This window comes from Dermacentor variabilis, chromosome 2 (genome assembly GCF_050947875.1).
Source record: "Dermacentor variabilis isolate Ectoservices chromosome 2, ASM5094787v1, whole genome shotgun sequence".
In the NCBI taxonomy this organism is placed as follows: domain Eukaryota; kingdom Metazoa; phylum Arthropoda; class Arachnida; order Ixodida; family Ixodidae; genus Dermacentor; species Dermacentor variabilis.
Window position 1 is genome coordinate 45,974,981 of NC_134569.1, and position 26,544 is coordinate 46,001,524.

General features: G+C 47.2%; 1 protein-coding gene across 2 annotated transcripts in view; it reads left to right on the plus strand.

Moving 5' to 3' along the window:
- LOC142571756 (choline/ethanolamine transporter flvcr2b-like) overlaps positions 1 to 26,544 on the plus strand; it is a 90,331-nt gene that overhangs the window by 43,016 nt on the left and 20,771 nt on the right. The window contains exons 1-6 of one of the 2 annotated variants that reach the window (XM_075680333.1): positions 3,997 to 4,343; positions 12,938 to 13,003; positions 20,135 to 20,340; positions 24,087 to 24,251; positions 25,002 to 25,166; positions 25,970 to 26,123. In XM_075680333.1, coding sequence (XP_075536448.1) covers positions 4,121 to 4,343; positions 12,938 to 13,003; positions 20,135 to 20,340; positions 24,087 to 24,251; positions 25,002 to 25,166; positions 25,970 to 26,123 — 979 coding nt within the window. In that variant the 5' untranslated portion in view covers positions 3,997 to 4,120. Of the gene's footprint in view, positions 1 to 3,996; positions 4,344 to 12,937; positions 13,004 to 20,134; positions 20,341 to 24,086; positions 24,252 to 25,001; positions 25,167 to 25,969; positions 26,124 to 26,544 lie in introns of those variants that run through there. The other variant, XM_075680334.1, reaches the window with a different exon arrangement.

Consider the following 26,544-nt stretch of genomic DNA (forward strand, 5'->3'; position numbering starts at 1 on the left):
CGAGGTCGCGGGATCGAATCCCGGCCATGGATGCCGCATTTCGATGGCGGCGAAATGCGAAAACACCCGTGTACTTAGATTTAGGTGCAAGTTAAAGAACCCCAGGTGGTCGAAATTTCCGGAGTCCCCCACTACAGCGGGCCTCACAATTACAAAGTGGTTCGGGCACGTAAAACCCCATAATTTAATTTTTGTTCAAAATATCTGACTTTATATATGTGTATGTGTACTGAACTCACGCACAACACTTTGCGATTCATGCACTGTTGGACTGTACATTTTTTATTCATTCGGTGCTCTACCCAGTGTCATATTTTGTGTCACTATTCTCCTTTTTTACGCAAATTTGTTTCCTTTGCCCAGTGACAAGGAGTAGCCGGTGCCACCATAAAGGCGCCAACCTCTCCTAATATTCATTTCAAGAAATAAAAAAGGGACCCGCATCAAACGTACTCGCGCATGGCAAGTAAACAAGAACAAGTAAACAAGCGAAAGTGTAGAATAAAGATTTCTAGTAGCGTATTTTTAATTAGCTCTGGAAGAATTATATATATATATATATATATATATATATATATATATATATATATATATGCGGAACAACCACAGTTCTTTCGGATCCCTCGTTTACTGCTGTACCAAGTGTCAAAACCACGACCGGCTTTATTACTAATATTACTTTATTAGTAATAAAGCCGGTCGTAGTCAAAACCGACTCGTGTTGTTAATCGGGAAGTTGCGTAACCATGCGTGGTACATCTGCGTAGAGCACAGGACGCTGCATATGTAGACATGCTGTGCCCACCGCGGAAGGTTAGAAAGACACCCACGTTAACACAGCAGAGAAGTGGTTACGTCAGGCGGCTCGACTGATAACTGTAGAAGCGTCATTCAAAACACATGGAATTATTCTCCACTTCCGGCCGCGTTTTCTCTATCTTTTTTTTAAAAAAGAAGATGTTGATCGATAAATATTTTCACAAACAACGGTTAAATTTGTTAATTTTCGCTTTTCCTTCCTGTTTGGCTGTTGCCTTGGCTGTTTCTCTTAGTAGACCGCTTAATTTCTCAATTCCTTGCGACTCTTGTTTCCAGTTGTCAATTTTGCGTGAAAAGTGCTGCACAGTTGGGGAAAAGCCAGACGAGGTAACGGGTGACAGTCATATTGCTTCTGGGCTTAAGGGTTATTGCAGTGTCTGATGATGGACGCTGTTTCGCATTACTTTATTTTCCACCTTATCTAACCCATATCGCGGGTATATGGTTCCGAGGATCTGCCAGCGTCGCGGCGAGCCGTCACTCGAGGAAATATAATGAAGCAAAAAAAAAAAAAAGTTAAGCGCAACTGGCGTTTTCTCCGGCCGCAACTCGTCCCACGAGCATACAGACCAGCTGACTACGAACCGAATCCCTTTCCTGGTCCCTGGATCAGTCTAAACAAAGAAGGTTGGACTAACGAAGCAACAGCGATGCGCGTGACCGTTGCAATAGATGGTGACAATTGAACTCATCTGGAGTTAATCGCGCGGGCACCGAATCGATGAGAAAAGTGGCCTTCAAAACCCAGGAGATGCCGATAACTACCGCCATCCAAAAAGAGTGAGAAAATTGACTACCATTCCACTCTGTGAAGATGGAATTGCAGCGAGAGCTGACGACAGTCAAAGCTCTCACACGAAAAGCAAAGTGCTTCACCCCCGCCACGGATCGGCCCGACGGTATACAATGCCGAGCCGACCCGCGGCAAAGGTGAAGCATGCGTTAGGCACTCCCCATACGTGGGTCCATCCCGAAGCTAGTGCAATGCCGGGCCGACCCGCAGCGGAGGTGAAGCAGGCGTTAAGCACTCCCCATACGTGGGCCCATCCCGAAGATTTCGAAGCGCGCGTTACAGGTTCCCGAGCCCACAGGGGTATGTGCCATTGAGCATGGACCCTTTCTGCACTATCGCCAGGATCGGCCCAAATGATGATTTTTTTCTGTTGATGGACGCCGAAAAAACTACGAACGGTTATTCATATACAGCTTTCGCTGTAAAAGGCAGCAAAATGTTGACCGCCGAATAGATTGATTTGTCGGCGATTTGAGAATGTGTGTGAGGAGTGGTGGCGTGGACGGGGAGGGGGGTATGCCGCTTAATTTGCCCCCCTCCCCCCGGGCCTCCCCAGGGGTACGTGCTTGTGTAGCACATAAAAAGCTGTGTGTCAACATTCGCAAGCAGTGCATCATGATAATCATTTGTAAAACGGTCATCCTCACTGGTGTCCCAATGCAATATACATTTCCAGATTCCGCGTGGCAGTGGTTCCTGCGCATTGACTCCTTTGCTTTTATTTATCCTTCTCTCTCCCTTTCTTTGGGTTGCCACTGAAAGAGCGTGGGATCTTTCCTCCAAAAGCGTGTTTTTCTCAGCGATAGATGCCAGAGAGACGCATCTGATACACACATTTAGTTTTCTCTTCGGAAGGCGGGGAGTAGGGAGGAACAGGATGGCCATTGATCAAACCATTGAACAACAGGATCAAACCATTGAATGAAATTCGGCCTTTACACAACAGCTGTGACAGCGGTTGGAACGATTCATCTCAGAGCCCGCAATGGCCGTTTTTGTTCTAAAGCCGGGCTGAAGTGGAATCGTTGCTGCATACAAGGGTGGACTTTACAAAGCCTCCTGAAATTGAATTCGTTTCGCGTCCGTTTCGAGAACAGGCTACGCCACGGTTCGGGCTTGCTGAACTGAAGGCTGCCGACTTGCATGCGAGACCCAAGGAGAATTTCGTTTTCATGTTTGCTCCGTATACGCGAGCACGCGCTTTCGTTTGCTTGGTCGATTCGGCGCGAGATGGCTCGTCTTATTTGTTCAATTACAGCAAACCTATGCCTCGAATTAACGGCTAATAATCTTGGGATCGTGGACCGCGAATCCGCGAGGAGCTCCGTACTCTAATGGATATTTAATTCCCCTTTAGGGAGTATTTCAGCTAAGGCGAGTCAAGCTTTAGAGGGCGGATATATCTCGAAACTAGCGCTACATGTGGTTTCAAAATTCCCGAGTGGATCCGGTCCTCAAGCCCTGACCGGCTTTAATTTCCAGTTGTAACAAGCGATGTGAAGTAATAAACCGAAAAAAAAAAATACTTTGTAAAGTATTTGTGTAAAGACACAGTGATGCGTTGCCGAGGGTTAAGACATCGTTATCCCCTCTGCGCAATCTTTCAAAATGTTGGCTATGCCATTTCTAACCGCCCGCTTTAATTAACAGGGCTCGCGATACTGCAAGCTTTTACAGCACCTCGATGACACTGCGCTAGTTTCTTACCCGCCGTGGTTCCTTAGTGGCTTTGGCGTTGCGCAGCTAAGTACGAGGTCGCGGTATCGAGTTCCTGCCGTGGCGGATGCATGACGATTGGGGCGAAATGCAAAGAACGCCTGTGTACCGTGCATTGGGTGCACGTTAAAGAACGCCAGCTGGTCTAAATTAATCCGGGGCCTCCCACTACGGCGTGCATGCCTCGTGATCACGTCGTGGTTGTGGCACGTAAAACCCCAGAAATATATTTTTTAGCACTTTTATCCGAGTGCACCCGTATCCGTGGGTTTCGAACGGCAAACACATTACTGTGTCGCGCGCATGCGCGTCGACGGTGTGCCACTGCGGACGCGCCCCCCCTCCCCCCCCCCCCTCCCGCGGCGCTATTCACCCACTTGGAAACTTGACTGCACCGATGCTTTATGGGAGGCACATTGTCTCGTATTGCGCCTGTGCACAAACATTAAGCGTCGTAAAAGAGTGCGGTCGCGAGCACGAGCCTCTGGAATACGGCCAGGCATCCACTCCTCGCGCTCTGCCGGCGCGATAGCTGTGCAGCCTTTCCGTGAGTACCGGATACGAGACCGCGGAATGTGCCACGTCGGCCGCAGGGTCTCCGACGCGTTGCGGAGCCGCCGGTCGTCCGAAACGCTGCGACGTCGCGGTGAAGCCTTGTTTGTACGTCTCGCGATTCGGTTTACAGCAAGCGGCAGTTGGTCGTTGGCCGTTCCTCTCGCGGCGCCCACTTCAGACGTGGTCCATCGAGCGCTGCTTAAAATGTAGTTCTGCTGAACGTGGCAAGTAGCTGAGATGTTTCCCGGAAAGAACTGGCGTTCGGCCCTCTGTAGTGGCAGTGGCGGTGGTAGTGGAGTTGCTGCAGGTGGCGGAGGCGCGGGTAGTAATGGCGCAGGCAGTGGTCAGCTGGTGTCCAGTACTGGCGGCGCTGCGCTTCCGCCGCTCCGTCTGCCCAGCTCGCTGCGCGCCGTCGTCTGGGACTTCCTGTGGCCGCTGCTCTGTCTCGCCTTCGGAACAGGTGAACACATGGTTGGAAATTCTTTTCGCGTATACCCGAGAGGCGCTGCTGCGCCTCTACAAAAGCGGTCACATGTGCATATACATTTGCCGCTCAGGAACGGCTAACCTCCCTCCATAAGGTGTTCGCCGAAGGCGTGTTGATTGAGAACAAACAGCAGACAAATACCAGCGGGGCACCGAGCTTATCTTATCTGATACGTACACCTGTGCACACGGGGAGCAGGGTTTTCTTTCGAAGCTGTTTCCCATTTTTATGCTATACCGTGATTCGTCGCGTTCCTCTGGATATATGCATGTATGCACTTACGTAGCTGAAGATGAATCAAACCAAGCCAGATTGTGGGATTTAACAAAGTCCGAAAGAAACGCGCGGTCTGCGAGAGACGTCGTATAGAGAGTTCGACTGTGAGAGACTTCGGATTCATTTTGTCCAGTGTTTCGCGGTTCGGATTGGCGCTCGCTAATCAGCTACTGTTGCTGGTCGCGCTCAAACTTGGGTTAGCTAAGTCCGTTAGCTGACATTCACGAACGCATGCGAGTATGCATGGAGGAGTGCCCTCGACTACGCGTCATACGATTGTGAATTTTTGCCGGAACTTCGTTATATATACTCTTCCTTTGAAGTGGCCTTTCCCTAGCAGAGTAAGTAATTCACGTGTCGTGAATTTTGTCTATAGTGTGCGTTTCTTGTCTCCGTATATTTCTGTATAAGCGCGTATCGACCAACTAACCTTGTACGACGTGCTGCTTTTGTGGTGTGTTCTCGACATTTCTGCGTGGTGACAGTGCATTCAGTTCATGGTTGCCGCGCACATGTCCTACAGCTGGTGCCGGCGGAGGCGCGTTCTGACGATCGCTGTAAAATTTACGCTCTCTTTTTTTTGTCCGATCACGGAAGGAACGAGTGATCAAGCGTCTTCATTAAAAACTAAACGAACAAAAAGAAACGAAGGAATCAAAAACAGTAATCGAGAGGCGCTGGAAGAGACCAGCTGGAAACCATTTGTTGTGCGTCAGCTTAGGACAGCGATCGCTGTTTCATCGCAATGTCCGTGAGCCACCTGTTGCTCTGATAGCGTTTCCTGACCAGAAACGATATACGACGCGACGTTGCCAGTCCAAGCATTATATGGACACGTCACAAAATTTGGAGGACGCTTAAGCTTCGCCTTTAAGAGCGGAACGCGATAGCATTCAAAGATCATTGACTGCTTCTCACGCTTCCGGGGAATAGCAGCTTAAGTAACCGTAATGTTTTACTGCGAAACGCTAGCGGCGAAATTTATGCACAAAGGCGCAATTTCTGGTAGAAACGCGGCCTCTCACGTGGGCGATCTTCTGTTACTGTTTCGCCCTATTGATATTTAAGTCTGAGAGATTTAACATAAAAGGGATGCGCTGTCGGTGTTTTGCTTCACGACATTTGTTTGTAGGCTGCCATTCTCGAAATTCCAAGGAATAACATTGTAAAGAACGTAAGACAATGTTTGAGCAACATTAGTGACAGAAGAACAACTTTCGTACCGTATAGAATATGAGTGGTGCGGAATGAGTTTTCGCGTGAAGACGGTCGACGCGGGACGCCGACGCCGGATTTTCTGCGAAACGGGTGCTCCTATCTGAATACATGTAAAATGAGAACTCGTTTTTCACGGCAACCACTGCACCAAATTTGGCGGGGTTTCTTGCTCTGGTGACTGTTAGTTTCGAATTTTCGGTTTAGGTTGTCAGTTTTTTTATTAGAAAGTGGCGAAAACTGAAAATTTTCAGAAAACAAAACTATCAAGTTTACAACTCTAACTCGGCAATGAAAAATGACATCACAATTATGTGAATTCCGTCTAACAGTACATATCTAAAGCGGAAAAATTGACATGTTACACATGAATCTAAAGAAAATTTAGTAACATGGAAATACAGCTTTTAATATTGCGGCGCCCTCGTACCCAACGTGAAAAATTCACGTAAGAAATAAAATGGCATGTCAATTTTGTCCGCTTTCAATAATCTAATGGATGCCGTTTACAGAACCGCGACGCGATGTCTGTTCTTGATGCAGAGCTATTAATTTGTAAACTTCGTGCTTCTACATTTTTCAAACTTTCGAATTTTTGAAAATCTTTTTAACAAAATTCAGGCCCTAAATCGAAATTCCGCTTCCAACAGTCACTACAATTTAACTTTCTATCTTAAATGCAACAAATTTCTTTAAAATCGGTCCAGGGTTTACCTCAGAAAAACGTTTTTTCCCCTCGGATGCGTGACGTACGGGCATCACTGCAGAAGAGAGAGGGGAGAATCAGAGAGAGAGAGAGAGAGAGAGGGGGGGGCTAACAAAGCAACTCACTTTTGCTGTTCGAACGCGTGACACCGCTGACGGTGTTCTGTGAAAGAGAAAGCGATGCAACATTGTTGACACGTCTGCTCTTTCGAAACCACGTGGTGCTTGCGAAACGCGAACACCACGTGGTTCGCATTTGCGAGGAACGATCTTAGTGACTGAAGCTGCCTCTGTTAGGACCAAATTACATAAACGGGTCACGGGAAAATGGAATCGCGGAGTAATCAACACTTTCCGGACACGCGAATCCCCAACGCTCGACAAGGTGAACTTGCCTTCGTCGTATATAACATCATTCTGGCATGTAATTTGCCTAACATTGGCGCATATATATATATATATATATATATATATATATATATATATATATATATATATATATATATATACGACTCTTGTAATAACTAAACGCATTAGCGTAGTTTGCATTTGTACGTTGGCACACGTGCTTCTTGGAGTGTAGTAAGCGTGAAGGAACAGGAGGAAGGCGCTCCAAAGTGTCCATTGTTCTGCACCTGTTCGCGCGGGCTCACAACTTTCAAGGCGCGCAATAAGGCACGACTCGACAGGCTCCTGAAGCTCTTTGAGCCGGCATCCTTGCTCTTGATTCCGCCGTTTTATGGCGTCTAATCGCCTGCACTGCGCCTTTATATAATTAAAGATAACTTGTCACGTATATTTCACGGTTGTTCCGCATGCTTAATCGCGCCACTTTGTATAGTGATGCCTTCGGCGTTGATCGGTGTAACAACGCCTATTAAAGGAATGGACAGTGTCGTTAACGCGTGCGTTTTATGCTAAAAATTTAGGTTGCCGAGTACGATAGCATGCGTCATGAGTCTTTGTGTGTGTGTGTTATTTTAATTGTTATTTCTTTTTGCTCTGATGCACTAGCTTGCAGCATCTGCAAAGCGAGCAGCGGCTGAGGTATGTGTGTCGAACGGTAGACATCCTATATCTGTTTCAAGGGCAAATAATTTCACCGCGGGTGACATATATGTGGAAAATGCGGTCACGCTTTTTGTTGGCTTCTGGCTTTTTCTTTCGATCCGTTTAGCTTCTAATCGCCGTTGATTTTTCTCTATTCGTGACCTTTAAGCTTTGTTTCTTTCTTTCAGTAATTTTGCTTTCTTGTATAATTGCTTCCACGTGGCGGGAATCATCAATAAATAAATAAATAAATAAATAAATAAATAAATAAATAAATAAATAAATAATGACGACGGAAGGTGCGCACCCAACTGCCTCAGCGCGAGCTGTAATGCATGCGCCCGCTCACCAAGCAGGCTCCGTACACGCAGAAGAGTAGACGCATTTGTGTTATAGCCATATGAGTTGCACGTAATGGCCAAGTGGTCAGCGCCCTGCACTACTCCACGTAATTGCGTGCGTCCGCAAAAGCTACACTGCCGTGAACCGGCCGTTCGGCTAACGAGACGTTCGTTACTCCACCGACGCAGCCGCTGTCGTGAAATTTTGATGTCCACCGTATGCGACGGCTTACGCGGCCTAGACGCAACAGCAAAACAGAGGCGCACGTATGCGCCCGCCTGTGTCCACGACGCAAGTGGGAGCGATCGGAGGGGGCCGCAGTTTTTTTCGCGACAGGCCAGTGTACGAGAGTCGTCCCATGCTTTTACTCCTTGCGGTCCGTCAGCAGCTGCGAAGCCTTTCGGGCTTGAATTTAAGCGGCGCGAACGGCGGCTACTGACGGCAACGGGAAATGCACGAGAAAAACATGAAATTAACGACAGGCTTGCAATACGACGGCAACGTGAAACAGTTCGCAAGTTTGATTTTACCTTTAGTGACGACTCGTAGACATCGTATCAGCGCGATGAGGGGATAAACCTAGCGGCTCGATTTTGTACCGATTCAATAGCGTTTATGAAGTACGTGTATCAACGGTTCCAGATGGCTGCTGAGTACTCGACTTTGGGCGCGGTAATGACTTCTAAGTCGAGAACTTCTCGTGACGAGGGACGTTACGCAACTGACGTTTCGAAAACACTAAAGCTCCGTTTGTGGATGAGATGGTGTTAGTCACATGGGGAAAATAGTCAAGGTCCGAAGAAACTGTCGCGTCTGGTACTTGTGGCTGTTAATGGCTCCCATAGGCATGCCAGCGACTATGTTGGAAAAGACGAGGGGCTTATGACGGCGTGAAGTTGACACCGCTTTGCATTTGTTGGGGCTAGAACCGTTAGTCAACGGCTACACCAGTTCTAAATATTGTCTACGTCGTCCTGTAACGAGATCTGGTCATTAACGTGAGCAACTGGCCGATAGTGATAACGTAGTCGTCGGCAAACGTATGAATTTTACAGGACGCATGCAGAGGTAGGTCATTAATATGTATTGAGAAAGCAAGAGGGCATAGTATGCCACATTGTGAGAAACCTGAGGTTACAAGAAGCGGGTTGGAACTAAAATACGCACGCTGCGAGCGATTAGTGAGCAATTCTCTTATCCATGTTATGACGTCAAGGCGCCAGCTCAACTGGTAAAGTTTGAGAATTAAGTGTTTATTGGCAACTTTATCAACCTTGCGCCATGAAAGAAGAGCACCTCGATCTGTATGTATGTTCTTATCGAACTTTAAATCGATGTCATGAAGAAGCATGACTGTTAGGTTTTCACTAGAAAGTGCCTTTCAAAATTCGTGCTGGGATGAATGGAAGAAGTAGTTGCTGTGCAACGTTCATGATCTGTGAGAAAATGACATGATCCATGGTTTTACAAGGGGCGCTATTGGGCCGGAGTTCAATGGTGCATCTTTGTTACCTGACTTTTAGGCTGAGAAGACCTTCCCCAGTTTTTGTGTCTGTGGCATGCTTCCTGAGGGTAAAGAGTGCGGTAATAGCAACGTTAAATGTGCAGCAGGAACGTGATTTGTATCTTTTAGGAGCTATGAAGCAATGTCATCGACACCGGCTGGTGATTATATTTTAGATTATAGTATATTATTTCATTCGCTGAAAAAAAAAGAAAAGCGTATCAGGCATTGCGAATGAAGCATGAAATGCGGAAAGCAAATCATTCGTGATTCCACCGGTCATGATCTTATAAACGATTGTTTATGTTAAAAATAGGGACAAGCAGACAATTAGCAAGTTTCATTTTCAGATCGAGAACGCTTACAGATTTAGCAGTTTTGGTTTCCTACCCAAAATACGAAAACTAAAAGTCGAAACTCTTTGTCGCATTTTACAAATGCCGAATACTTCTTAGTACGGAGCTTGCGGTGCGGAAACTTTTCGTCGTTAGAATGGGGACAGTCAGTGAGTCATGTAAATCCTCTCAGAAGAGTAAGTCACCTGTTCAATTGCGAAACATACATACATACAGCCTAGTACTTCTCAGTACTCGGCTGTTAGCTTTTGCACAAGCAACTCAAGCTCCTCGGTACATGCTATCATACAGGAAACGTTTAACAATTTGCTGCATTTATAAAAAAAAAATGCAAGCACCTAAATGACCATGATTGGCGCTGACTAACACCTTCAGGGTCGGATTTTCGACACGTGCATAAACGTAGTAACAGTCGTCGCCGTAGCTCATTTGGTAAGAGCATCGCGCGCGTAATACGGAGCCTCTGTTCTTCTAATATACCGAGGTTGTGGTTTCGGCTCCCGCCGGCGGCAAGTCGTACTTTTTTTTTTTCGTCCACTTTCGTTTTCGTTTCCTTTATCACTTATGCACTTCAGTTGAAGTCAACAAGTGACTTCCCTTATGCTTTCCTTGGCTTCATTGTTTGTTGGCTTCATATGGTGGCGACTAACAAAAATTGCCTCCTCCCCCCTCCCCCCCCCCTGTATCCTTTATTCTCGTTCATTACATGCAATCTGCAGATGTTTTACCGGAACTGTAACATAAAATCCTTAGCATATCTCACATTCGGCGAATTTCCTTCGCCTGTAAACTTGCTCATGGCGCATTATAGCTGAATCCGCTTCTGCGCCAAAGTTTTGAAAGCCAAACTGTTGAAAACCGTCTGGCGTGTTCGTATTTGAATCTTTTGCTCAGGGTGTACTTAATCCGGTTCCTAATGCATGTTTCGCAATAGAACAGGTGACTTCGTCTTCTGAGAGGATTTACACAACTCATTGACTGTCCTCATTTTAACGACTAACATTTCCCGCACCGAGCCTTCTGACCGTCTGCATTTCGCAAATTGTGCAAGCTTTTGCTTTTCTTTAAAAAAAAAAAGTTCCTACTTCAGCGACATGTGCATAGTTATTTCAGACTCTGACGTGTCTTCTTCGTCATTAAAGTAAGCTCACGATAATGAAAATTAGAGAAGCCACCTGCACCGTACGCGCTTACATTTAAATGAGATTAATTTTTATTGATTTAAAGAGAGAGAGATAAATGAAATACGAAAGGCAGGGAGGTTAACCGAGACATAGATATCCAGTTTTCTACCTTGCACTGGGAAAGGGAGAAGGGGAGACAGAAAGATAAAGAAAAATGCACACACACAGAAAGAGAGGGAAATTACAGAAATAAAGGAAACACACACACACGCACACACACGCACTATTGCTTTGACGTGCCCTTAGAACCAGTACGCGCTATAGAGAGCAAAGCCAATCGAAAAAAAAAGAGAGAAAAGCTATCGAGAAAAATCTAAAGCAGCAAACATGAACACTAAACATTCCATTTAAACATTTTTTTTAGCCTTGACGTCCGTGCACAGGTGATTAGTCATTGATGGTTATTTCTGTAGGGCAGTGATTCCGCTATTCTGGTTTCCGTGGTAAGAATGGCAGAAAAATAAGGAAGAAAGAATAAAACATAAGTTTTGCATAAATAAATGCTAACTTTATTTTCATGAACCAAAGCGAGATGAGGCATGTTGCGGAGGCGATGTAAACTTAGTGCGGAGGTTAATATGCCGATGACACGTTGTGCGAAAAGTGCTCAAACAAAATAACTTACGGCGGTATGCTAAGGACGATAGGTTATGCTTGATTTCATGGCAGATGTACTCGCAGTTCTGTCGTAAGAATAAAACGAACAGAGTTATTCTGAACTATTTCTATAGGGTGCATTGAACTATCACTGATTGGACCCACGTTGTAGATTGAAAATCGGTAATTTTAATTGTGAACGTCGTTGCGCGAAATCACGATGGAGGAGGTATCCCGAGATTCGATTAGCATTGCTGATTATATACTAAATGTGGCCCACCCAAGAGAGGTTAGATGTAACGTGAATGTGTATGAAAACACGTGGTTTCTTAAATATGTGTTGCTGACGTTGTAAATCGGGGAAACACGGTGTTCTTAAAATGCGCGTATGTTTACGTTTCTTTATGTTAATCCCACAAAGCCCAAAGACCATTCCTCATTAAATAAAATTCACAGAACCTGTTAGTAGTATTTCTGGCCATGGAGAGTACATTCATACATAACCAAGGAAAGTAATAGTGAGCATTAATTAATTAATTTGTAATTAATTACTTAGCTCTAGCGTTTCTGTGCTATCTACAACTGGAAACTACTCCAGTGTGCCAAGACGTTATCCCGCATATGCGCTTTCGTGAAGTTCGCATCGCTTAAACCGGAATTTCGAGTTATCGAATCCGCCGAAAAAAGAAAGAGATACGTTGTGCGTTGTGGTGTTCAGCCTTCGTGTTCCTTGTTTTATGGTGAAGCGAAAGAGTCTAGAGACTAGGAGAGAAAAATAAGGAGGACGAAGTTGGAATAAACGGAGACAAAATGGACGCCAGCTCCGCAGCAAAGCTATAATTGCGTTGTGTCCTTGTAATTGTGAAAACGCCACACGTCATACTATACCCGCCGTTAAGCAGTTCAACTTGTAGCGTCTGCATGCGCAGCTACACAGCGTCGTTTAGCGGAGAGGTTCCGGCACACCCCGGCAGCGCCCGTTTTCTCAACGGGTACGCGCGAGTGTAGACAAGAGCGACGTTAGAGAGTTTTTAGTTTAGGGGGACGCAAGCAGCTTGCGTACGCAAGAACTAGGGGCGACGTTACTGCGCATGCGCAGTGCTGTGGCCCATAGTTCTTGCGTACGCAAGCCGCTTGCGGCCCCCTAAACTAAAAACTCTCTATTAAATCGCGACTGCGAGAGACTGCTGCGAGGCTTCTTTCGCCGTTCCGCGCGCGGGGCTGTCGACACGCTCCATTCAGCATACAGCACGTGACACGGCGCGCGTGCGCCGCGTGTTCGTTATTTACATACGTACTAAGCGGTGGCGCGCGCGTCTCACGCTTGCTGTGCCGCAGGTGCCACCGGAGCCAAGGCGGTGCCTCGCAGCGACATGGAGAAGAACGGCCAGCTGAAAGCACACGGTGAGTTTCCGGAGCATTTCGCCAACAGCGCGGTTTCACCGTCTTCGTTGTTGAGAGGCTGCTTCGCTAAAGAGCGTTACCGCAGCAGCTTCTGAAGTACTCGCCAAGTTCCGTGCTGTGCAGCGAAGGTTATGTAGTGTTCTTGTCAAGCAGACAAAGGAGGAGGGCCGGCCCATTGTGGCAAGAAAAGGAAGCTGGCAAGAAAAGGAAAATTGGAACTGCTTTAAAACTTAGCGTGGGATGGTTGTCCGAAAAATTTTTAGCTCTGCGTGAGTTTTTATTTGAGAGACTTGTTATAGTGAGGCGAGCGTTGGGATGGGGGGGGGGGGTGTATATCTTTAAGAGGAGGCTTTAGCTCTGTGCGAAATCCAATTTGCACATTCAAATGCATAAGGAATGCAGATACGTTTGCGTTATAGCCAACCGCTAAATCGATTTGAATTAAATTTTGCATTTGAGTGAGAAAGCTGAATTCCGTCGACCGTTGAGAGTAGAAGTTCTAGTTAGGATCTCAAATTTTTGTACGTAAAGGTTGCCTAAAATTGTTGTTTAAGGGAACTTGAAGCACAGGGTTTACATGCCCCTAACTCTGCACCAAAAACAGATGTCCAGTTCTGTAAAGTGCATCTGTTAGAGTATCTGAAGTGGACAAATGTGATATTTGAATTAATAGGTTACGTGAAATTGTTACGGTGTTTAGGAGGGTTTTGCAGAAGTCCTAGTCACGAATTAGTGGCATATTTCGGAGTGGTGTACAGTCAGGTTTTCCGCTTTAGATGTCGCAACGTGTGTAGTTCAGTTTACAGAACTGTGATATCGTTTTTTTTTAATTCGAAAGCATGTTATGCCCCATTTCGCGAACATCCGGTGGCGGCGTGACCAGAACAAGGAGCCAAAAATGGCCGACGGTGCCGCGAGCAAAAGCACGTCAACAAATGCTCGGATTGAAGTCAAATTTCTCGGTGTCTTACACAACCCGGCATCGTGTCTTCCCTGCACGCAAAAGCTCACGCAACACTGTGGATGGTGGGCGGGTCATCGTCGTCGTCTTCTATTACGTGCTAACGATCCTTCAATACAAAATGTCACCGCTGCGCTCCGCGTGTCCATTTCTTGGCCAATACCCCGCAACGGGTAGGAGCCACACACGTGACAGGGCACAACACACTCGATGTCAGACGATAAGTGTATAAAATGAGGTGTGCACATGTCTCAAAATGAACGCCGTGCAAGTTTGCAACGTGCACGACGACATGCGGATGACTACCTAAGCGAAAACATTTCGCTAAAGCGACTACAATAATTTCGCATTCCCACACGTAAGCAGTCTTAAGTATCTCCGCCGAATTTTTTTAATCTTCTGATTGCATAATAGTAAGCTTGATTCAAGCAATTACATTTTGCGATTTTGAACGATTTCAGTAAAGGAGAAAAGAAAGAAAGAAAGAAAAGTGATGGCCTAAATAAATATCTACTCCAAACAGTCGGTAAATTTGAACTCCTGTTGGTAATCACAGCGCAGCAGTGAGTTGCCGGTCTGAAATTGACGCCTCATCAACAAGAGCTGTTTACCCGCCGTGGTTGCTCAGTGGCTATGGTGCTAGGCTGCTGAGCACGAGGTCGCGGGATCGAATCCCGGCCACGGCGGCCGCATTTTGATGGGGGCGAAATGCGAAAACACCCGTGTTACTTAGATTTAGGTGCACGTTAAAGGACCCCAGATGGTCGAAATTTCCGGAGTCCCCCACTACGGCGTGCCTGATAATTAGAGTGTGGTTTTGGCACGTAAAGCCCCACAATTTAACTTTAACAAGAGCTGTTTAGCGTCTTTTGGGCACATAGTCAATAAACTGCGAATTCTTGGCAACCCGTGTATCTCTTAGTGTTCGCTTATCTTTCTTGCATTGGCCTTCAGGAAAAGTTTCAGTTAGTGTTGGCTTCCTCCAATATAATTTCCTCACTTTCTTTCATTATCCTTACATCTCTTTCATTCTCATCTTTATTCGCTTAATTGTTTCCCACGCATGTCGCTCACAATGGCGAAGTGTGGGTGCCGCACGAAATCCACGCCGAGTCTAAAGCAGCCGAGACGGACAGAACAGCATTAAAAGATAACAAAAAAGACGCCGAATTAAAAGCAGAAAAAAACATGACGGTATACCCTTGCCTTCGTACCTCACGTTTGCAGCGAGAGCAGACGGCGCAACTTATGACTGACTATGTGGACCTGCACACACGTGCAAATCTTGTGGTTTATCTCGGGCTTATCTTATTTGCTACCCCTTGTCGCGCCTGGCTGCGTACAGAGAGGGATATCTATGCCAGGGAGGGGCTGTCCACTTCGTCCTGTACGTAGGTATATATGCTGGCGTCGCGAGGTGTCCCACCTCGATGCCGTACGTCTTCACCGAGCCACGCGACACCTGTACCGCTTACGTTTGACGAAAAATGTTTACGTTTCTTTTGTAGGTGAGTACGCGGGATACAGCATTTGTGCCCTCAGCGTGGCCCCGTGAATTACGCTCCGTTTTCCCGGGAACCCGCCGCGACATAGCTTAGCGGCTGTTCAATCCCGGTCGCAGCGGCCGCATTTCGATGGGGAGCGAAATGGAGAGAGAGAGAGAGAGAGAGAGAGAGAGAGAGCAGCTTTCACGCACTGTGGGAATCTGTGTTATGCGAAGCATTTCACACGCACCTGGCTATCCAGCATTGTTTCGGCTTCCGCAGAACGATACCAGGTGGACCAATGTGTCCCTGTAAGTTCCTGTTGATAACGCAAGGGGTGGGGTGGGGGAGGTGTCTTGCTATTTGAGATTCGAGCCGGCTGTCTGAAGACAAGAACATACCGGAGCAAATATGTGCCACAGGATGAGGCATGTCTGTGCTGCAAAAAGAATTACAAGGAAGAAGAAAGTCCGGAAACGACCAGGCACATCTAATGGAATGCATAGATATTCACCCATCAAGACCTGTAGGGAATACCCACATTCCAGAAGCTTTAGGCGCGAACCGAAGCGTGGAGGCCTCCGCCGGGCGACGTCCGACGGCGCGATATGAGGCCCCATCTGCAGCCGGTGTGACGTCATCACGTGACGTCACATCATGTGATCTCACTTCAGGGTCAATGGTGGCTACCGCCGGGAGGCGACCGACGGCGCGATATGAGGCCCCATCTGCAGCCGGTGTGACGTCATCACGTGACGTCATGTCACGTGACCTACTTGAAGGTCACTTGAAGGTCAATGGTGGCCACCGCCGGGAGGCGACCGACGGCGCGATATGAGGCCCCATCTGCAGCCTGTGTGACGTCATCACGTGACGTCATGTCACGTGACCCCACTTCAGGGTCAATGGTGGCCACCGCCGGGCGTCGCGCGAAGGCCCGAAACCTACGTTAATATGCTTCGAATAAAAAACAGACACACAGAGACAGCACTGTCTCTGTTTGTCTGCTTCTTTCTACGTCCTTGTTCAGTTACGCTTACACATTATACCATGGATTCAAAGCAACTACCCCGTCATCGTGTTTTAACTAAATTAACCAGCACGGCGTCATGCGCGCACCGGTAAACATGAACACATCTCGCTCGATGACAGCGGAAACTGTCTGTGAAAACGCTGGAGTTAGGAATCGCGGCAGCCGCCGTGAGCCAATTGACCTCCGTGTATCTGTCGCTTCAACGCGAATGAAACGTCGAAAGCACAGCGCATACGAAGCTACTGGCACTACGTGCGCTCTGCGAACATCGCAGATCGCTTTGAAGATGAGGACATCGCGGGCGCGCACTTTGGCCGCGTCGCAGATCGCTTTCAAGACACACGAGCGCCGGCAATGCGTCCCTACGGCGTCTACTACGGCATCCGCGATTCGCGTGACCAACGCCATAGTGGACGCCGCGGTTGTGTCCACTCTGTACGGAGCGGCGGGCGAGGCCTAGGTGGCTTTGGCGAGGCACCGTAGCAGCCGCCGGAGAAAAAATTGGAGGACGCTTAAGCTTCGCCTTCGAGAGTGGAACGCGACAGCGTTCCCATCGACCCGCCAAGGGGTGTAAGACAATGCGCTACGGCGCAGGGATCACTTACGACGCGCCCCGCATCGGACTTTGCGGCCACCTATCACACGGAGAGCGTCGAGCAACGCAGCGTTCGGCGCGGCAACGAAACGTGTGCCTGAGCAAACGGAACGAACCAAAGAACTCGGTGTCTCGGAGGGGGAAACGATCTACGCCAGCCAAATGTCGTGATCGGCACGGGCAGAGAGATAGATAGATAGTGATCTAAAGAAAGGAACGGCGCTTGATTCTGCAACCCGCGTGGGCGCACGGCGAAGCGTCGTCAGGGGAGAGGGAGTCGGAGCCGCGACGCGCCTGGCACCGGTCCGCGCACAGCCCCAATGCGCGCATGGCGCGCCACCTGTCGGGGCAGCGCCGTACATTGAGAGGAGGGGGTCTTCTGTGTTTGCCGCAAGATGGCTCAGCGTGTGCGGTAAGCGCAGAAGAAATGTAGCGGAAACTTACTTCGCTACTCGTGTAAATGCGACTTCTGTAAGTTACATGCTCATAATTACCGATATACACCGCAGTATAACTTTCTACGGCACGTTTTTAAGGCAACACCGCGTTCACTAGAAGCGCGTTTGTACCGCTTTCAAGCGTCGAACTCGTGGCTGTGCACGCCATTCTCGCGCGCCAAATACAGTGGAGGCCCAAGAGCATAATTAGGTCAAAAAGCACCCCGTCCTCGTTATCTATGCTTAAGTAACGAATGCCATACGCGTCTAGTGGAAATAGAGATGCGCGGCCTGCACGAATGTATTTCAGGGAACAGATGCACTGGTTTGTCGCTCTCCATAAGGCGACAGAGGAACCACCTGAGTGGCTCCCAAGAGTATAGCCGTTGGTTAATTTGCGCGAATTTTGATTAGACTCAGCCAGTACGATACTGGTTGAATACGTGCCCAACAGCAAATGTATGTTGTATTTTGTTTTTTGTTTCGGTGATTTTTTCCCCTTGTAAATAGTTGTGTACTGAAAATCGGGCAATAATGAAAAAAAAAGAACTCGTGGCTGAGTGGTAGCGTCTCCGTCTCACACTCCGGAGACCCTGGTTCGATTCCCACCCAGCCCATCTTGGAAGTTGCTTTTTATTTATGAAGTGCCTGCCGTGATTTATCGCTCACGGCCAACGCCGCGGACGCCGACACCGACGACACCGGCTTTTCTGCGACACGAGCTCCTTAACGCTATCGCGTTAAAACGCCCTTTCTCCCTCGCCTGAACCTTCTGCCTCGCGCGCCACAGGAGAGGCCACGTATCTGGGCGGCGTTCCCCGCTCGCGCACACGAGGTTTATTTATTTATTTATTTATTGTACCCTCAAGGTACGGTTGTACATTAAAGAGGGGAGGAGCAAGGTAAATACAGAGGCAAATCACACAATGGTTGATTACAGAAAAAAATATAGAAGAATTATAAGTACAAAGAAGCAAAAACTTTCGAAGAAAGCGTCAAAGCTAAATACGTGGACGTCAATAATTAAAAAGAACGAGGAAAAATAAGGAAGGCAACAACATGGCAATAACATCGCAAAACATGGTATACAAAATAAGATTGAACCGCGTTCGCCGGCTCACCCTCGCACGTTTTCACTCACACGGAACATCACGGCGACGGCGACGGCAGAAATGCGCCTGGACTATTCATGTAATTGCTATCGCAATAATAAATGTTAAAACCTGATTAACTTTGGCGATCACTGGGCAAAGTGGGTCGGTCCCGGAGATAGTGCAGAGTCTTTTTCACATGGTGCGAACTCGACTGCGTTTTCGCACTTGCGAATTCTCAGTCGCGGAAAATGGGCGGTCGGACCCTTCGTGCGCGCGATTTTTCGATGTTCGCAATGCTGAACTTCTCCGCGAAAACGCACATGCGGCAAGGACGGGAAACCAGTCACAACGTGGATCGTGGACATGTCACTGTGGCCTGCTAACTTAATTTTTGTTTTTGTAAAGCAACGCACTCAGACACAGAAAGAATATTCACAAAAAGTTTCGTAAGCCAAGCTTTACTTTGTTCTTGCCGAAGTGAACTGAGGCCAAGAATAATGATCCAGTCCTCCGCTACCACGGCGTGCCTCATGGCCCAGAATGTAATTTAAATTGTTTTCCAGGGGAACAATTATTGTATTACTTGCGGAGCGAACATCATTCGACCATCTTGGCGTCTGTAGCTGATTTCACTAATCGTAGGAGGCAAACGGCCACCCATGCTGCCATCCAGCGATGCGCAAGCTGTCGGAGGCGCGCGGTATCTGAGCGTGCGATACGCTTCCAAGGCAACGCGGAAGTGGTACGCGCGTGGCAGGCGCCGCGAGCCACTCGGCGAACGCACGCGTCGTGCTCGCCCGATGGTCGTCGGGACTCCGTCCACCCCCGCGCCGCGTCTATCCGTGCGACGCCGGGCCGCAGTGGCTCCGTCGCCGGTTATGTGGACACTGTGCACACTTTACGGAAAGGGCCAGTGAACGCGCGGCTTTCGGCGATGCGGGATTCGCTTGGCGCCGTTGATTATCGCCCAGCCGGCGGCAGGCCTCGGCGTGGGCTGCGGGGACGCGCTCTGAACGACGGAACCGGCCGTGCGCATGCCTGGCCGTCAGGAGATAGAGGGCGGCCGCGAGTGACAGTAGTTTCAAAAGATCCAGAGCGCCGCTGTGGAAAATTTCTGGAGTTTAATTACGCACGCTCAGCCGTAAATCGGAGAAGATAGTTCTTCGGCTGCTCCCGTTGTCCCAGCCCCGCTGTATGCGTCACTTAAGTTCGACGAGGTGCTTGTCTCTCACCTGGGCATGCCTCTGTAGCCGTCAGTGCTGTCGGCTGGCTACGCGCAGCGGAATTTTTGAAGGCATCGTCTTCCACTGTCGTGTACAGGGCAACGAATCGGCGGCGGCACATTGCCTAGAAGCGTCCCGTTGATGTGTGTCCCATTGATGCGACTTCACCCTCCTGTGAGTCGATCCACGGTCTCTCGAGAATGACCGCGCGGTCTCCGTTTGCATCTCGCCGGAACCGGCTTGTGTGAAGTACTGTACCGTTTCCGGTGGTGTTAACGACGCCTCTTATTGCCTCGCGTGGCAGGTGGCGGCAACGACGGTTCGGCGGCGTCCTCGCCTCTGTCTCCGGTGGCGGCCGGTAGCAGCGGCGCCGCCTCGTCGACGGACATGGGTGACATGATGACGCGCGTCTACGCCTGGCGGTTCGTACAGCTGACCCTGTTCATACTCTACTCCATGACGAACGCCTTCCAGTGGATCGAGTACTCCATCATCACCAACCTCGTCAAGGTGTGTGAACTCCTTTCATCATCATCATCATCATCATCATCATATGTTCGGTTTACTGGAACCAAGAATCTCCAATTACTTCTATGTTGCATCAGCAAACTTGCCTGTTCACTGTGAATTCTTTTAATAGTCACTCCAATCCTGTGCCACCCTCAACTATGTTTCCCTTTCCTTGACAGCCATTCTAGCAGTTGCTCTGATAAACAGCTGGTTAGGAGTATCGTATACAAGGTGTTCAAAATTAAGCTTCGTGGTTTTCATAAGATTAGGCACTGGGACGCACGCGAAGACCACCTGTAAGTTATGTGTCCAGGGGGACATAAAGTGAGATGATAATTATCGCTGTCAGCAGCCCAATTAACTAAAATTGAATAATTTTTGTTGACTGCAGTAAGTCGGTATGTTTGTATTGAAAAGTTAGAGGCAGTCGTGTTTCTACGCAGTATCAGTTAGAAGAATTCTTCTAGCATGTCTGTGCTCCGAGATATCCGACTCCAAATCTTAATTGTAGCTCGCATGACTACGCATGCAGGAGAGTTAGAATCGGTGCAAAGCTCGTCCCTGACGTGACGCCGCTGTTGCGTGCGGCATTTAATATGACAACAGGGTGAAGGTATTCGCAAAGATGATAACTGTTCCCCTTCCCCTCTCAGCTGGCAAAATTAAAATCGAAGAACCAGGGAACTGCTGTCGTAACACGTGACCACGCAGCCTGTAATGATGGTGACAGCTGCCATGCCGAGATAATGGCACGAGCGGAGAAGCCAGAGGGCAGTGCTCGTGTGTAATGGTGACTAGACGAGCGGGCATCGTCCTTGCCTGGGCTACGCAAATAAAGTGACTTCTGATTTCCAAGTATTGTGAGTTTTTTTAAATCAAGAGCAACAATTGCACAGCACACCATGCTGTCATATCTTGATTTCGCCAGCCAAGAAAAAAAAGGGAACAGTTATCGTCTTTGCCTATGTCTCTGCCCTGTTGTCAGACTAAACGCCGCACGCCGCAGTCACGTCTCATCAGGGACGAGCTTTGTGCTGATCCTCACTCTCTTGCATGCATAATCATGCGAACGACAATTACAGAAATTTTAAGAAAACCATAAAGCTTAATTTTGAACACCCGGTATGATATAAACCATTCACCCTTACTTTCGGCTACTAGTGTGCAGTTTAACAATGCTTCTTCTGAGGTACATTTTGTACCAACTTTCTTTCATGGTCAATATAGTCATGGTGAATGCATTGTAAGAGGTCATCTACACTGAAAGGTATTTGCCATTGGTAATAACATAAGCAGCACTTTTTTTTTGCGATGCCATTACAGAGGGAGGTGGAGAGAAAAAAAGTTTAAATTCGGGTGAGCTGTATCAGACACACAGCCGCAGTGGAGTATGGAAACGTCTTGTGCATGCTGCTGAGGTTGTATGGGCATTAGCATACAGAAATTGTTAACAAATACCCAAGTGATATTTATTCACGTATTTCAAAGCTTACATGCTTAACGTGTGACACATTTAGCGGGGGTCCAATGGTCTAATCTTGCAGTTGTGCTTGCTCCGTATATGTAGTGGGCCCCTTGTAACCAAAGTAGATGGGCGCAGATTGACATCTCTCTGTCTTGCTGGCCGAGTCTCTTCACGCCGTCTTTGGAATCGTGTGTCGAATGCAGGGGTGCCATACCTGAACAACCGTCAAATTTTTTCAACAGATTGCACACTTGTAAGCCTTATAACTTCCAATGAGCACGAGCTTGACTTTGGTGGAATATGTCTACCATGGCAGACTAAGCTCTCTGATACGCAACCACTCCTGCTCGAATTGACAAATGTACTGCCGAGCTACGCCTCATATAGCTGAGTGGGAGGCTAAATTTAGCTTTGATTATGTCATGCACCACGTGACAATGGTGCAATCTGTGCATGAAACATGTGCATGATTGAGTAATGACTTTTTTCCTTTACACAAAGATACCAAAGCAAGGCATGTGGGTATACAGTTACAAAGATGTAAGTGATTAGTGTTACGTCTTTTCGCTACATTTTGTTACATATGGCTTTAGCAAGCGTCCCCTATGCTGAACAATATGAAAGATGTTTCATGTAAAAAAAACTGCCAGCCATGGGCCAAAGTTATGCTGCGCATGACGAGAATGCAATGTCTGTGTTGGCATAATAAAGAACACTTTCATTTGTTGCAGTTGCATTTGAAAAATGAAGGATTCTCCTTTTGCGTTTCATTTCAACTCTGCAAGAGCCTCAAGGATCAAAGAAAGTTTGGTCACTTAATATTCATGCAAAATCTGTCATAGTTGGGACACTGCAGGAAAAAAAAGAGAAAGAAATATTGAAATTCTGTTATTTTTTATGCTTTTTCTGATTGCAATCATATCAGACGCCCTCTTCTAATTTAATTAGTGTTTTATTTCATTCTATTTGCCCTGTTATAGTCGTTGTCTACTGCTAGTAAAAAGGGGTCATCAATGACAAGGGTTGCCAGCTGTCCTGAATTTTGCGGGACCATCCCGGCTTTTGAGTGAAGGTCCCAAGTCCCGATTTGACCCTGTCTGGATCGCTAAGTGTCCTGACCTTAGCATATTTTTTCGTGGAATTACAATCAAAAACAAGATGTTCTTTTTAAAACGCCTGATAGCTCACTTGCACTGTCTTCTTTTTTGTCTCCTGTTTCATTGTCATAAACATAAAGACCTGCCATTGTGGCATTTGGGCTTTGGAGTTGCGCTGCTAAGCCCAAAGGTGCAGTATCAAATCCTGGCCGCTGCAGCCGCATATTGATAGAGGCAAAATGCAAGAACGCCCGTGGTGCCGTGCGTTGGGTGCACATTAAGGAACCTCAGTAGGTCAATATCAATATGGAGTGCTCTACTATGGCGTGCCTCATAATCAGATCGTGATTTCGGCATGTTAAATCGCATAATTTTTTTTAAAACATAAAGGCATTTTTGTTTTTGTCACGATTCTAGTTCTGTTGTAGGCCCTAGCCCTAACTGTTCACAGTACCTCTATCTGTATATCAGTGGCTATGCTGGCCAGGCATCTACTGCACCTTTCATGTTGTAAATTGCAGTATCGTAGAACTAAAAAAAAAAAAAAAAAAGAAAAAAGAAAAGAAAACATGTGCAACTTTGTTGCCCATACAGACTCCAACTGGTGGCCTCTGGCAATAACAAGGTCGACTGTTGACACAGCCCCTCACCGTCTTTCCCTTCACCGATGCGACTTGGTTCAGTCAAGAGTTGGCAACCCTATTCATGACTTGAACACTTGTACAGTGCAAAGGGTAGTAAGTAATGTATTGTTAAAACATAGATTCTGGGCTTGAGAGATTAGTGCTCATTTTCAAGTTAACTTGTTTCGAGTTGCATTCTTAATAGGTAGAGCTGACTATTTTTGTCATCTTGCTTTATTTAATGTGATTTGTATTATGAAGCATTGTGTACAGTAAATAAATGTTTCCTTTAAAATGCAAGAATGCATGAAGTAACATTGCTGCAACTTTTAACCAGCACTCGGACAGCAGGTCTCGTTTTCTATCTCTTGCTTAAGACGCTCAGTAACATTGATTAAAATTCAAAACGTCTGACGAATTACACCGGTGGCATTTTGCTTATACTAGCTGCCGCAATCATGGGCTCTTTACTTTTATTTATTTTCATCTATTACAGTTACTGATGTTACATTGTCACTTCGGAGAAGTGGTTTTACCTAGATTAATGTGTGTTGTATGCAGGACTACTATGGCATAGATGAAATCTCGGTGAACTGGACTGCTGTGGTGTACATGGTGACCTATGTACCACTCATCTTCCCAGCTTCCTGGCTGCTTGAGCGACGAGGGCTTCGATTTGTTGTTATCCTAGGAGCACTTGGGACTTGTGCTGGCTCATGGATCAAGGTCTGGTTTCAGCATGGCTTCACATGTTTACTATATCATATTGTTTTTGGTTTGGAATACATGTTTTCTTTTAGATGAGCTTTGAATTAATAATTCACTCCACTGATACCTCTATTAACCGACAACTGCCACCTGAGGAAGAAAGGGTGAAGACAAGGAAACAAGTGAATTCATTAAATTTTTTGGAGTGTTTGTCATTAGTTGGCCAGCATCCAGTTTAACTCTCTGTTAGAAGAGCCGGAAACATGTTGATTAATTGGTTACTTTTCCAAAACACTCACAATGTTAGGGAAAAGCACTGAATGTCTTCTTAGTGATTATGATCTCACTTAAAAAAGGTAATATACCATGCACATTGCCATTATTGGAGGGCACAATTTAGCATCATAGCTCTATGTTTCAACAGCTTGCACACCCACATTTGCCACTCAACAAATGGCATGTTGCTCACATTCCTGGTCTTCAGTTGTGTGTAATTAACATTTTATGGCACAATAGACGCTAAGGTCATCTTGTGAAAACTCTAGTTGTGCACCTTCGAAGGGTGAAAAAGACAGAAGAGGATGAAACATTGAAAGAAAATGAATTCAGCTCCTCCTTTCCAAGTTGCGCAGTCACTGTATCTTTGCTTTGAAGATGAACGTCCACCACATTTCTAAGCTTGCAATCCTGCTTGAGTTGCACCATACAGAATTCACTCGGCTTGCCTTTGGTCACACTTCACTTGACCAGTGACCAACATGCCTGCAGGTGCTGAGTGTGGAGCGTGACCGGTTTGCGGTGTGCCTGGTGGGCCAGACGGTGGTGGCCGTGTCACAAATCTTCATCCTGAGCATACCACCGCGCCTTGCGGCCGTCTGGTTCAGTGCACAGGAGGTGTCTCGGGCATGCTCCTTTGGGGTCTTCGGCAACCAGGTATGTCGTAGCTCATGTCTCAGGGCGCTGGACAAGAACGTTGAACATCATTAGGATGGTTTTATTTGTGATAGCAGTTATACTTATGCTCGAGGTACGTTCATGCTACCGTTGTGCTGTCGCGGTATCTATGCTCAGTCCGTACATAGAGAATTGGAGTAGAACCCCCCTACCTCCCCCCGGCACCTTGCGTGTGGCCGAAGATCGCTTTCAAGATAGGACCTGCATGGCCGTGCCATATGCAGCAACCACCGGAGTAGTACGTACCCCCACCCCTCTCCCCGGTGCCTTGCATGCAACGGAAGGTGGCCCGCTTCCTCCCCGCTTTCCTCACTTGCGCATGTGAGATTGAGAACTTGCCCATACAGCATATGGCGTGCGACAGTGATGTTAATGCCCTTATACTTTATACTGAACATCACAGTGACAATGATTGCAGGAGTGCACCTGGAGTGTTCATATAATAAAGACATTTGATTTTAAATTTTCTTCTGCAGTAGTCAGCCTAGTACTGTGAAATTAACAACAATAAGAGTTTTTAAAGAATACTTCGTCAGTATAAAGTTTAGTGTTTCTCTTTGGTGTCCCTTTAACATGCTAGTACATAGTCCACATGCAGGACATACTTGACGCTCATTTTAGACATTTCTTCCACACTGTAGCTTGTTTTGATGAAATAAATAGCATTACTTTAAAAGCTGTGAGAAACTTATAATAGGCACTGACTTACTGGCAGTTCATATATGAAAGTGTGTGAATGCAATAGTTCCAATTTGTTGCCTTTTGCTGTTTGCTCATTACAGTTGGGGATTGCCTTGGGATTTTTAATTCCTCCCCAAGTGGTAACTGGGTCTCCAAAAACTGCTGAAGGCTTGGAGGAGATTGGCCATGGCTTGAGCATCCTATGCTACGGGGTGGCCATCTTCAGCAGCATAGTGCTTGTTGGCATCCTGGTTGGTAAGTCAAGCTTTGTTGTAAAGCAGCACTTGTTGCTGCTGCATAGATATTACATATTCCCACGCCCACAGGGTGCTCCAACTGTCATGCACCAAGTTTTACAGCGTAAGCTGTTATGGGTTCATTCGAACAGCCACTCTGGGTGGCGATGGTGTCCGCCGCCGACACTGCTGCTTGTGTGCAGTGTCCGCAATAGCTGTTGCCGGGAATGAGAAATAAGGAATGCCCAGTTCCTGCAGGGATCACACCCGGGCCCGCTGCATGGGAGTCAGCTACTCTATCACTGAGCCACGCCAGTGCTTGCTAGCATGCCGCAGAAGAATGCTCTATAAGTTTGCCCTAGTGTGCGAGCAGAAATGTGATGTGACATGTGCAGCGCATAGCGTCAATAAGTACACGTTTTGCTTGCAGTTGCATATTA